At 35.7% G+C, this 12,662-nt stretch overlaps 2 protein-coding genes and 1 non-coding gene across 3 annotated transcripts; all 3 read right to left on the bottom strand.

Annotated features, from left to right (window-relative positions):
• Positions 1–1,513: 1,513 nt before the first annotated feature.
• Positions 1,514–2,293, bottom strand: LOC104100848 (large ribosomal subunit protein bL12c). The gene has a single exon (XM_009608192.4). The coding sequence runs from the start codon at positions 2,200–2,202 to the stop codon at positions 1,642–1,644; it is 561 nt and encodes a 186-aa protein (XP_009606487.1). The 5' UTR covers positions 2,203–2,293; the 3' UTR covers positions 1,514–1,641.
• A 578-nt stretch (positions 2,294–2,871) lies between these two features.
• TRNAP-UGG (transfer RNA proline (anticodon UGG)) lies at positions 2,872–2,943 on the bottom strand. Its single transcript has one exon. It is a non-coding gene; the product is annotated as a tRNA-Pro (tRNA).
• Positions 2,944–3,359: 416 nt separating this feature from the next.
• Positions 3,360–9,154, bottom strand: LOC104100849 (monodehydroascorbate reductase 4, peroxisomal). Its single transcript, XM_009608193.4, has 7 exons — positions 8,955–9,154; positions 7,968–8,019; positions 7,280–7,360; positions 6,200–6,318; positions 5,296–5,515; positions 4,641–4,759; positions 3,360–4,281 (listed from the first exon to the last, which is right to left on the bottom strand). Exons 1-7 carry the CDS (start codon positions 9,072–9,074, stop codon positions 3,544–3,546), a joined length of 1,449 nt encoding a protein of 482 aa, XP_009606488.1. The 5' UTR covers positions 9,075–9,154; the 3' UTR covers positions 3,360–3,543.
• Between the last annotated feature and the right edge of the window lie 3,508 nt (positions 9,155–12,662).

Genomic DNA, 12,662 nt, shown 5'->3' with positions numbered 1-12,662 from the left:
CATCTGATTTCATACATGGCCATCCAGAAAGCTTCAAGCTTTTGCAATTTTGTTGTTCCGATTAACTTTTTTTGTGGGTTTATTTCATCTAAGATTGAAGTGAATCCATGTCTCAAAGAGAATTATGGACAAATCGAAACTTATCAGTACAAGAACCACGTTAATAAACAGTAGTTACTTCTAAGGCCGACAACAATCAAAACTACTCTTCAAATCAGTCTCGAATGTTGATGAATATAAGAAATAGTTGATGAATATGGGATTCTCGTCTTCACCATGTGCGATTAGGTATTTGGGAAGGAGCTTAGGGTATTATTACGACACTTAGGTTGATGCGGAATAAGCCATTTTTCCCTTGTTTACATGGAAAGGTGTCGAAGGAATAGGCACATTTAGAGCTGTGGGACTTGAAGGAATAGAATGCCCCGTTAGAATGGGCAGGGACAGTCGATCATTGGCTTAATTTCCTGGGGGACTGACGTATCAAAAATTCCCGGTATTTCGTCGTGAAAGTGTCACATTTAGATTGTTCTTATTAAAGGAAAGAGCTGAATAGACAAAGGGTTTACATGACCGCTCGCTTTGGACAAGATAAGTGAGAAAATAAGAAGCGGGACCTTAATTTTACCCAAATACAGACGGTTTCGGGTATTTTAGTATTGACTCATTTGACATGGATGAAAAAAATAGGTGACAACATTTAATTGGATATTTATTACACCTCAGATTTGTGTATACACACGCACTATATTTTTTGCACTGGGTTCAGCTTTTGTGTTAAAAGAACACATAAGAAATAGAGTTGAAGTGCCAAAATGGAACAAGGTTGAGATAGAGTGCCAGAAGGGAAAATGGTACCAAGTTTGAATGGGTTGTCTATGTATTTGGCCTAAAACCATTCAACAGTTAATGCATTTCATACAATCAACTTATTTTGACAGCCAGAAACCAAAATGAGAGAACCTAACTCACATAATTAAACTCAGTTAAACAGCTTAAACGAAGGGAAGGAATACAATGGAGTTGCATCTTCTTGAGATTGGCCAACATAAAGAACCAATTTTTCTTGGAACAAAATTCAAGCATAGAGTGAGCTCAATTGGTTATATTACTGACTAACATTATCTAGCAATCTTTTCCCCTTCTAAATTTGGAAAAAGAAATAAGCAGAAGCTAAACAGGGAACATCTAATGAACTTACAGACATGGATTTATGTGAAGCAATTGTACATAGATACTAGTTCTGCATGAAATGAAAAGAAAGAAAGCAAAAATAGACACTAACGATATCAGAAACGGATTCTGAATTTAAACTTAATTAGTTTAATCTGTCATAACTCATTGTACTTTGAAACTATGGTTCAGAATCTAATATTTGTTGAAATATTGTGACTTTTCACATATATATCTATGCTTCTTATTGAAAACATTGAGTTCAATTGAACCCACAACACCAAAGCTCCATAGGCCACTGTTAGCAGAACCATAAGCAAATACGAGTAAAAAATCTTGATTTTAGAAAATTGGGAAGAAACTATATCTAACAACTGAATTCTCTTACAAAAACACAAAAAAAGTACAACAATTTTCCCAAGATAATCAAAAACAAAATAAGAATTAAACATTTACCACAAATTCAATTTAAGCAATAGAAACTTTAGCACCAGCTTCTTCAAGCTGTTTCTTAGCATCTTCAGCCTCATCCTTAGACACACCTTCCTTAAATTTCTTAGGCAATCCTTCAATCAATTCCTTTGCCTCTTTCAAAGCCAAACTAGTTAAAGCCCTAACAGCCTTAATCGTAGCAATTCTCGCATTACTCGGAACTTCGTCAATAACAACGTCAAATTCAGTCTTCTCCTCCACCACAGCAGGAGCTTCGGCGGCGGCGCCAGGAGCGGCGGCGACGGCGGCCGGAGCGAAGGATGCGGCGGTAACACCAAGCTTATCCTGAAGGTACTCGACGAGTTTCTGAGCGTCAGCGAGAGTTAAATTGGAGATTTCATCTCCGAGCTGGACTACCTTCTCAGGTGCTTCAACGGCGGCGAGAGGGCGGAGGAAAGTGGCTCGGCGGTGGTGGAGTTTGGGAGTGCGAATGGGGAATTCTAGGGCTTTTTTGGGGAATGGAATTGAGGCGTGTGTTGAGGAAGCGGTAGAAGGAGAAGGAGAGCGAAGAGTAATTGTGGATAAAGTGGAAGCCATTGTAGCAGAGAGTTGAAGAGAATGAGAGGAGAGGAGAAGAGAGTGTGATACAGCAAATGAGAGAAAACGGGATAAGGGGATTGAAAATTGTGTTGATAAGGTTATTTATAGCTCCTCTCATGGTTCTTTTTTTTTTTTTTTTTGGGTCCCAATTATTATTCAAATAAATTTATAAAGAAATTTTCAAAAAGAAATTAAATACATATATTTTGGGCCAATATTTTTTTTCATATAGAGAGACAATTTAGATGAAGATTTAAATGAATATGCTGAAAAGATTATCTTTATCTAATCTTGAACAAGAGGGGAGTATAACAAGCTTTGTGGTGAATTACTTCTAAAGTTGGACGCTAGTTAAATCCTAAATTAAGAGTTTACTAATTAAAAACTCTCATATATAAAATTTATGACGGAATGCACCTATTAAATGAGAAGTATGTCGCAAGAACCCAAGTGTACAAGTAAACTCCTAGTTCATTAGCCTTCTTTTCACTTAAACATCAATCGTTTGTTAACTAATTGATGATCCTTGGCCATTTGGATGCTTGTTAAAATGATTATGTTTGATTAATGCAATCTTGTTACAATGTTTCTTTTCTCTTACACAAATTATCTTTTAACTTTTCTGATTCACATGGAGGTTCTGTAAAGAAAAATAATATAAAACAAGGGGCATTCCGAGAATCGAACTCGGGACCTCTCGCACCCAAAGCGAGAATCATACCACTAGACCAAATGCCCTGCTTTGGGATTCGTGTACTAAGTTAATATAAAGACTAAATGAAGTACAAATTGTTCATTAGATTAAATTCTCATTTTTAGTAACCTCACTATATTACTTTTACCAAAATTCGTCCATTATTTTAGATGGAAACATCTGCCATTTTGCGAATAGCATTGTATTCAAAACGAGGTTACAACATGATGAGAATTACACGTTTAAGTATTTTTGTCTTCAAACTTGAATGTACCTTTTAAGCATGATATTTAGCATTCAAAATGCCTGATATGTAGCCTTCAAAAAAGATGCATGAATTCATGGAGTAAGTTTCTAATGGAAGTTCCAATTCTCCAACAGCATCTACCATTAACAGTCTTTTTCTCCTATTATCTGTACCACTGTTAAACATAAGCAATATGAACACAACAGAGCATGATGAGAAATTGAGGAGAAAATGTGTATTAATATATACTGTAAAGACAGAATACATGTTTGTAAGATCGGTATTGAAGCCATTCTCAGGCTAAGTATTTCGAATTCTCTAAGCTAAAATGATACAACAAAGCTGGAATCATCGTGTAAAAATCTTCCACGCTGGAAATGCTTCTTGAACAAGACATTTACCACCTTCTACGCCTCCGACCATACCAGTATGCAAATGCAGCAATTGATGCAGCCAATATGACTCCAGCTGTTGCATGCCAAGCATGTAAAGGTTTCTCCATTACAAGAGTGGAACCCGAACCACTGCTGACAACAACAGCCTCCTCCGATGGCTCTGGTATACGACTCAATGTCAAAGCAAATCCTAACCCTTGTTTTTCAAGATCAGCCAAGTCCTCAATTGCTGGTTTGAGCCTTGTGATCTTTGCAATAGCCTCATACTCCTCTTTCGTTCCACCCTCTAGAAAAGACCCAACAACTTGACCCTTGTTCACCCAGTATGCCCCGAAGCGATTTCCAGAGAAATCTCCAAAATGGACTACATCACCAGTATTGTCTCCATAGAACTGCCAAGAGAGTGTAAACACTCTGGAGTAAAAGAATGGCAAGTAGTCAAACTCGGTTGTTTTCTCTGGTTCTATGATTGCAGCTACTGCATGCCTTGCCGCCTTCCTTGCAGAATCAACATGCTCAAGTCTCCGTGTTTCACTGAAAATTTTGACAGGAAAAGTAGCAACATCCCCAACAGCATAGACTGAGCTGTTGCTTGATTGCATTCGGCCATTGACTTTTATCCCTCCTTTCTCGAGAGTAAGTTGCCCTTCAAAAAGGCTGGTATTTGGTCGGATTCCGATGCCAACTATGACCATGTCAGCAGGTAGCTTGGTTCCATCTCTCAGATTCACTGCAGTGACCTGCATAACAAGTTCACGCATTTAAGCATCATGCTCAGTATAACTTCAGTGATATATATAATTGGGAAATGCAACAGCTGGTCAACGTTGATGAATGTTTGTTCCAGCTTAACAAAGTGACTAGTCAGACTGAGTTTGGAAATCTTCAGTAGAAGTTTAACCTTATATTTTGCAAAAGAGGATCAAACAAAAACTTTTTTCAAGAACTAATAAACTGAGTTTGCATTAACAAAGTAACTAGTCAAATTGAGGTTGGAAATCTTCAAAAATAAGTAAATGCCAAAGCAGGTCCAACAAACACTTACTCGGAAAGCTTTTCAAACAAACACCGACTAAGTAAAGCAAGCAACAGGCTTTACCTTCTGATCAGAGTCAAAATCAAATGATGTCAAGACCGTTCCCTTGACAAACTGAACTCCTTTTGACTTGTAAAATTCTTCGTAGTAACTTGCAATCTTAGGAGTAAATAGGCGGGCCACTAGCAATAAAAGAAAAGGAACGAAAATCAAACGCTTTACATAAATAATAGAAAAAACACCAGTTTGCTGCTGATGAACTTAAGATAGAATAGCAAAATGGATGCACATTTGTGGTTTATAACTATAACTTACTGGTGGACCTTAGGATTTAAGAATTACGAGAAAGAAAACATAAGCTCTCAATATCTGATTTCATGTTTTGAGGAAATATGTGGGTGGAAGTCCCACATTTTGTACAATTTTCACATCTTTAAATCATTTATTGATTACTGGGATCACTGTTTCTTTATCTACTAATAGCATGGTTTGGAGAGTACGACGCGTGATAGATTTAAAATAGCCATTTCTACTTTCTGGATGAAATGCAACTAATAAAATTATACTAATGTTCCTTATCAAAAATAAAGTTATACTAATGAATTATTCTTAGGAGAGGGAAAAAGCAGTTTTGACGTCTGATATCATTTACAAGCAACATAAAGAAAGAGTAAGAAACAGAGAAGAAAGTTTTCCATCTTCACAAAAGAATACTTACTACAATGTGCTTCTGGAAAGACCATGGTAACATTTATGTTGCTGATCACCAAAGAAGCAGCACATTCCATTCCTATGTAGCCACCACCAATTACAACAGCATTCCCACCACTGCTGGATTGCATCACATTAACCAGCCTGTTTGCATCAGCCAAATCTCGTAAATAACATACACCATCAGCATCTGATCCACTCACTCCAAACTCTTCAAGCTTCAAAGCCTAACAGTACATGCCAACAAAAAGTCAGAGCCTTTTTTTTTTTGATAAGAAAAGTCAGAGCCTTTATATATTTCTTCCTTCATTGTCCGCTAGGGACTTGGTCTTCGAGGTTGAACTTTGTCCATACCAAAGAAAGCCTTTGGCATGAACCTCCAAAGCTCACTCATTAATCCAATTCTGTTTCAAACTCTCAATGCTGAACTAAAAGAAATCTACACATCTGAATGTCCATGAAGCCTAACATCTATGCTAAGAAGCCTGACACCTAGTTTCTGCAACAGAGTGGAAGCACAGGACACATATCAAAATGTTGTATTCAAATTTCATGCTACTGATTCTTGACATTCTTCTCAAGACGTGAAGAAAAAGAATGTACCTCCAGAGGCTGATGTACCAAATAATATGTTCGCTTGTATATGTTTACTTTTAAAATCACATGCACAAGATAATGCAGAAGCAAGGCACTGCTATAAAGCAGAATTTTCATTATTCTTTTAATAAGTGCAGCACAATTGCCTGTCACGTTTGGTCAAAATCCACTGACCTCTCTACAGATCACTTAAAACAAGCTACTAGTCCTTGTTCACTCCATCAGAAGATCACACTGCTCTAATACTTTAATGCATGATAATATACAACAAAATATGGTGCTACAATAGAAAAGACCAAGGATAAATTAGATACCCGAGCACCAGTTGCCACTATGAGAATCTTGTAGGTTATGGTCTCACCAGTTGCAGTCAACAGTGTCTTCCGTCTCATGTCAGCTGATTTTACACGAGTTCCAAGGACCAATTCAATGCCTAAAGGGAATAGCACAATGAACGAGTTATCAATATCCTAAGGAAGATATCCCCATTCCTTCGCACTGAAAATTATCATTAGAACTAAAAGTAATAGCTTAAAATAATTACATATTCTAATCACTGACACCAGTTGCCAGCAGTTTTTTCCTCATTGCCATCCGAAGCTAGAGCATTCCATGAAAACAGATTTACAGCCTCGTGATGTTTACAGTTATTGAAGCTTTTTTTTAGTGCCTCAAAATCAGTATTGCTGCTGTAAAAGCAGACTAATTTCAGCTCTAGAAAAGCAAGAATGTCACTCCCAAAATCTTCTGCCCTGATTCTAATCTTTCAAAGCGTGTGGTAAAGATAAAATATATTGAGATATTTCAACTCTCTTGGTTCCACCATTTATTCCAGTTTATCAGGAAATAGTTCATGTTCTTCTTATATAACAAGGTTTCCACTACGCCATGCAAAGATGAACTTCTGAATGCAAAGACAAATCACTAATCACATCATCTGTACGAAACGGAAATCCTCTAAATAGGAAGTCCTAAAAAACATCAAACGTAGCTCTGAAGACATCCACATCTGATGAGTTAAACTAGTTGGTACAGTCTGCTTAAGCTCTTAGTTTGTGATCCTTATCACATTTTTTTAGATGAGTTGCATGGGCAAGTAGTCAAAGTTATGTGAACGCTTCTGGGGATTTCGACCCTTAACCAAACACCAATAACAAAGTTATGCTGCTACATTAACTACAATAGAATAACACGTAGTGTGATTCTATAGCTCTATGCAAGTAATTCAATAGCCCTTTATAAGCTCAAGGCAGTCAGTAGCTGCAATGGGATGTGATCACTTTGGACACTTTTACACATATCTATGACACCATAAATTCAAATTGATGATGTATAGATGCCTACTAAAACATTAATATTAAAAGTTAAGGCAGCAAAAGATCTTAAAAAATTACCATGTTCCTTGTACCACTTCGGGGTCAACCTTTCCTCATTCGTACCGACACAACAATGAAAAGCAGGCAGACGTGCAGGATCTGCATAGAATAAAATCTCAACAAGTATAAACAAAAGCATATAGGAGAGAAGAGAAAAAAAGAAACTGCAGAAACAACTCATCCAAATAACAGGTTAAGTGACCGTAAAGATAGCACCAGTTCGTTTGTAACTAGTGTAATCAGGACACTACAATTAATCTTACATGCTTCCAATATAACAAGATGTCCATGATAACACCCAGCAAGATAGGAGTCAAAGAAACATAAAACTGCTAAATGAAAATTGCAAACAAGGAGCTTCAAAATATTGGAAAAGATGGCTACATGCTATTAACTGTATTAAATGTGAACCGTGCTATTTGCCGTAATAAATGTGCATTTCATGTTTCCTTCAGGAAATCCTCCCAACTCTTACCATCCTCCCCACCACAAACTCTTGAATACACCAATTTCCCGTGGTATCATGTCTAGCTTAACAGTAGCTAGATCCAGGGAGGATTCCCACTACTAATGATTGGAGGATGTTGCCAAAATCAAAGACAGAATGCACAAGCAAACTTTTCTTTGAATCTAGAGAAAGCATGATCATCAGCTTGGAAGAAATTTAAGATAAAATCTGAACAGAGATGAGGTGACTAAGATGTACCTTCTGGTAGTAAATAACCCTTGCTTAATGCAGGTCGTTCATAAGGAGCAACCTGAAAAAAGCAGCAGAAGTTTAGAAGATGACGTAGGAAAAATATGGAAGCTCCAACAAGAGAGAGCCATAATGTGTTACCATCCATTGAATGATTGTCTCCATAAGGAAGCATCTGATCAATTTTGGTCTTATTTTGTTTAATCACGGAAGGTAAGATTTCATGATAAATGAAAGGGGCAGATCACTCGAAGCAATGGTCTTCGTTTTGTCTAATGACATTAAATTGGATGGGGACAACAGAATATGGAATTAGAACAATAAATAGCTTATTTATATGCATGTTTTGCTCCTACAGAATGAATCCTTGAAAAAAGGGGAACGAGGAGAGGGAGGAACAGAATAAAGAGATAATCATTCCGGCATAGCTTCAAGTAGGCAGTATGCACCGTGTACTAAAAAAGTCAATAGCAGATCCACACATTGTTAGCATTTTTATCATGTGACATTGTTATTGGAATCAGAACAGCTTTTCGCTATTCCCCCTAGCAAATCAAATAGCCACCCCCTTCCTCCTAAAATTTTCTAAAAGCTAATAAACAGAGGCTTGGGAAAAATACTTGTTATTCACATCTCCTTATAACCCAAAAGTCTTAGAATTAATGAAAATTCTAACCAAAGATACTATTTTTAAGTATCCTCAGGTATATTCTATGTCATCAGTTATTCTAGACCAAAATATTAGCTACTGCAAACATATAATTTCCATCAACATTATTCAGCTCAGATATGGAAAATAACACAAATTGGTCACAATTCAGAAGAAGAAGACAAAAAAAGTTAAATTTTTTAAAATACTGCAAATAAATTGGAACTAAAACTGAGCTTGAATAAGAAAAAGTAGCCAATTTTAACATTTAACAGTCAAAACAAGATAATAATACTAAAATAGAACTGAAGAAAATGAATGAAGAAAGTGAAAAAAGTAGAAATTACAGGTTCTTCAGAGATGATGCAGAGTTCACCATGAGAGACACCTCGTTTAACAAATTCATGAGCTGCGTAACCAGCTGCAACTCCACCACCCAATATTACATACACAAACGCCCTTCCCATTTCCCAATTTTTCGTACGAATTCTAAGGACCAAACACAACCCAAAGGCCTATTTCCTATTTTCCTTAGCCTTAAAAAAAGAGATTACAGGATAATTCAATTAACGTGGGGCTGTGGCGCTGTGCCAATTCTATTGCTCCTTTTACCATTTTACCCTTTTTGATAAGTAATGTCTTAAATCCTTCCTTTGTAGTGTGTACCACATCAAAGGCCCTTCAAATTTGGATAGTATGCACTTTTATACCCTGACATAATAACAAGTTTTGATTTGATCCTTGTCATATTAAGTAAAATCACATCAACCTTAAATTAATGAGATTTTTTCACTTTTAGCCCGCGCCAGAAATTATGTACATTTGATAGCCGAAAAAATTATATAATTTTTGTATATAACATATAAAATATGTGTGTGTATATATATATATATATATATATATATATATATAAGTGGCTATACAGTGTCATATCTCCTAAATTTAATTGGTAGGTGTACTTTTAACCTTCTTCTTGTGAATCTTGACAAAATTAACATACTATTAATTGTTAAATTATTTAACTATATGTGTATTATTTTGAGTTTGTATTGTTACTTTATATTTTAGGGTAATATAGATCTAAAATAATCTAATACAATATGTTAGGTATTAGCAAGTAGGTGTGGCTCATATGGATGCAAAGATGCAGGAAGCGAGGTTTAAATGGTTCGGGCACGTACGGAGGACAAGTCTGGATGCCCTAGTTAAGAGGTATGAGCGGTTGGTTTGGGCGGGTACGAGAAGAGGTAAAGGGCGGTCTAAGAAGTATTGGGGAGAGGTGATTAGACAGGACATGGCGTGGCTTCAGATTTTCGACGACACGGCCCTTGATAGGAAGGTGTGGAGGTCGCGCATTAGGGATGCAAGTTAGGAGGTGGTTGAGGCTAGTCTGATAGGGTTGTGTCTCCGACTGCTAGTGGTTAATGTTGTGTTCACACTATTCTCCGTTTTCATTGTAATGGGCTTTATTTACTGGTTATTGTTATTGCTTTTTATTTATTTTTTGATTTTTATGTTGCTGTAATTATTTCTTGATTTTTCTGTTGATGGTATTGATATAATGTTTGTTTTCGTCGTCTTGAGCCGAGGGTCTTTCGGAAACAACATCTCTATCCATCGGATAGGGGTAAGATCTGCGTACACACTACCCTCCCCAGAACTCACTTATGGGATTTTACTGGGTTGTTGTTGTAATATGTTAGGTATGAGACTAAAAACACACATTTTAATTAAACCAAGATTAAATATGCTTCGTAAAATATTATAAGGACCAAAATAAAAAGTTACTAATAAATTGAAGGATAAAAATGCAATTATTCCTTTATTATTATTCAGATTTTAAAGTTTTCTTCTTCTGGTTTGATAGGTGATTTTTAGGACATTCCTTGTAGAGAAGCTATGTAGCGGGACCCACTGAAGGAGACAAAAAGCAGTAATAGTAATACACGTTGAGTAAGATATGATCTTTTTGCATAGGGGTGCGTGAAGGAAGGTTGATGGATTAAGTTGACTCTGAGGTGGCGGTTTTGCAAAGATCGCGTTACCCGTTTGCTGTTGAGCGAAAATTTTCGATCCGATCCAGCTGATATTCCCCTACAGGAAATTAAAAAAAAGGCTTTTAACATATTTGGCCGGTCGATCGAAAATAATTATAATTATTAGTTAAATATACAAAAAAATATATATTGATTATGTATAAAAAAATATATTTTATATACATTATATATATTAGTAATATATAAAAATTATATACTTTTCGGTTATTATTTTTAAAGGTGACTATACATGTAAATTGTTTTTAAAAATACTAGCTAGGTCCCGGATTTATTGGACCTCAACAACTAGTTATTTCATTTTATGCAATACTATATATATGTCATCTACTTAAGCCAAGTGGTAGCTTTAAAATTAGTGTCACGGTCCGAAATTTTCACCTTCGGGACCGTGATGGCACCTAACATTTCACTTGTTAGGCAAACCAACGTTAGAATAAATTTTAACCATTTTTAACAATTCATCTTAATTAAATAGTAAAGAAACCAAACAACTGGAATAATATCTGAATTAAAGTAAACAAACCAAAATGATAACGATGTCTAAATGCCATCCCAGAACTGGAGTCACAAGTGCACGAGCTTCTAGAGTAATACAAACAAGGGTCTGAATAAAAATAAAGCTATCTGAGAGAAAGCACACAGGTAAAATAAAGTGGAATGGGACTTCAGAGTTGCGAACGTTGTGCAACTATACCTCAAGTCTCATCTGATAGTTGAATCCGAGCAAATCTACAGTACGTCACTGGGACCAACTCCGGTATCTGCACAAGAAGTGCAGAGTATAGTATGAGTACAACCGACCCCATGTACTTTGTAAGTGTCGAGCCTAACCTCGACGAAGTAGTGAAGAGGCTAAGGCAGGCCGCTTACATTAACATGTACGCAACAACAACAACAACAACAACAACAATAATAATAATAATAATAATAATAATAATAATAATAATAATAATAATAATAATAATAATATAATAATAATAATAATAATAATAATAATAATAATAATAATAATAATAATAATAATAATAATAATAATAATAATAATAATAGGAATAAAGTTAAGACAGGTAAATCATATCAATAATTGAAGTCAATTCAACAGTCATAATCCTTCAATTTATTTTTGTTGCGGCGTGCAACCCGCTGCAACAATATAAACTTAACATAAAATCCGTTGCGGCGTGCAACCCGGTCTAACAATATAATCTTTCGAATAAATTCCGTTGCGGCGTGCAACCCGCTCCAACAATATAAACTTAAAATAAAATCCGTTGTGGCATGCAACTCACTCCAATAATATAAACTTAACAACTCTTAAATGTAAAAATACTCTAATAAATATCATATTTAATAAAAAATTATTAGGCAACAAAGCATACAATTATTATGATTTATTCAGAAAACAAGTAATGACAAGTAGCAATAAATTGTGGAAATCAGGGAGAAAGATAGCCAATTTAATATTTAATATGTTAAATGTCAAGTAGCAATTAAGATACATAAGTCAAATAAACATGTAGCAATTGTCGCGCCACATTTTCTCACAAAAGTGAGTTTCGACATATGACAACTCTTTTAAATGGGTATTAAAAGAGAAGAGTCGACACCTAACGATTTAGGGTGCGTTAGGACACCTATTTGCAAATAAATCTGATTTAACTAGTCTACATCATCAAAGATCGGGTAAGGGTTCAAATTACCTCGAAGAGAAGGTGTTAGGCACTCTTCGAGGTCCATAATTATGGTTCCCGGCCGAATTCTAGACTATGTGGGATTATTGGGTTAAACTAAGTTGTAGGTTGCTGAGTTATGAATTAATCCTAAGTGGTCAAAGCAAATAATTAAAACTAGTAACGGAAAAATGTAAGAATTGTAAATCGTAAAAAAAACCTACTTAATTACATAAAAGAGGGACCTAAATTTTTAAGCCTGATGGATCAACTCCCGTGCAAAGTCAGCTAAGACTTTTATAGCCAAAAGTGCAATGGCTATTTGGGC

The sequence above is a fragment of the Nicotiana tomentosiformis genome, chromosome 2 (genome assembly GCF_000390325.3).
Source record: "Nicotiana tomentosiformis chromosome 2, ASM39032v3, whole genome shotgun sequence".
Taxonomy (NCBI): Eukaryota; Viridiplantae; Streptophyta; class Magnoliopsida; order Solanales; family Solanaceae; genus Nicotiana; species Nicotiana tomentosiformis.
This window is presented reverse-complemented; position numbering and strand designations above follow the sequence as displayed.

What these genes read in the sequence shown, in the direction of transcription:
- LOC104100848 (XM_009608192.4), bottom strand. Translation starts at nt 2,202, where the DNA reads ATGGCTTCCACTTTATCCACAATTACTCTTCGCTCTCCTTCTCCTTCT.
- LOC104100849 (XM_009608193.4), bottom strand. Translation starts at nt 9,074, where the DNA reads ATGGGAAGGGCGTTTGTGTATGTAATATTGGGTGGTGGAGTTGCAGCT. An exon ending in TAGTGGCAACTGGTGCTCGG is followed by an intron (nt 5,516 to 6,199) that starts GTATCTAATTTA and finishes ATGTACTGTTAG; the next exon opens with GCTTTGAAGCTTGAAGAGTT. An exon ending in CTTTCCAGAAGCACATTGTA is followed by an intron (nt 4,760 to 5,295) that starts GTAAGTATTCTT and finishes TTTTATTGCTAG; the next exon opens with TGGCCCGCCTATTTACTCCT.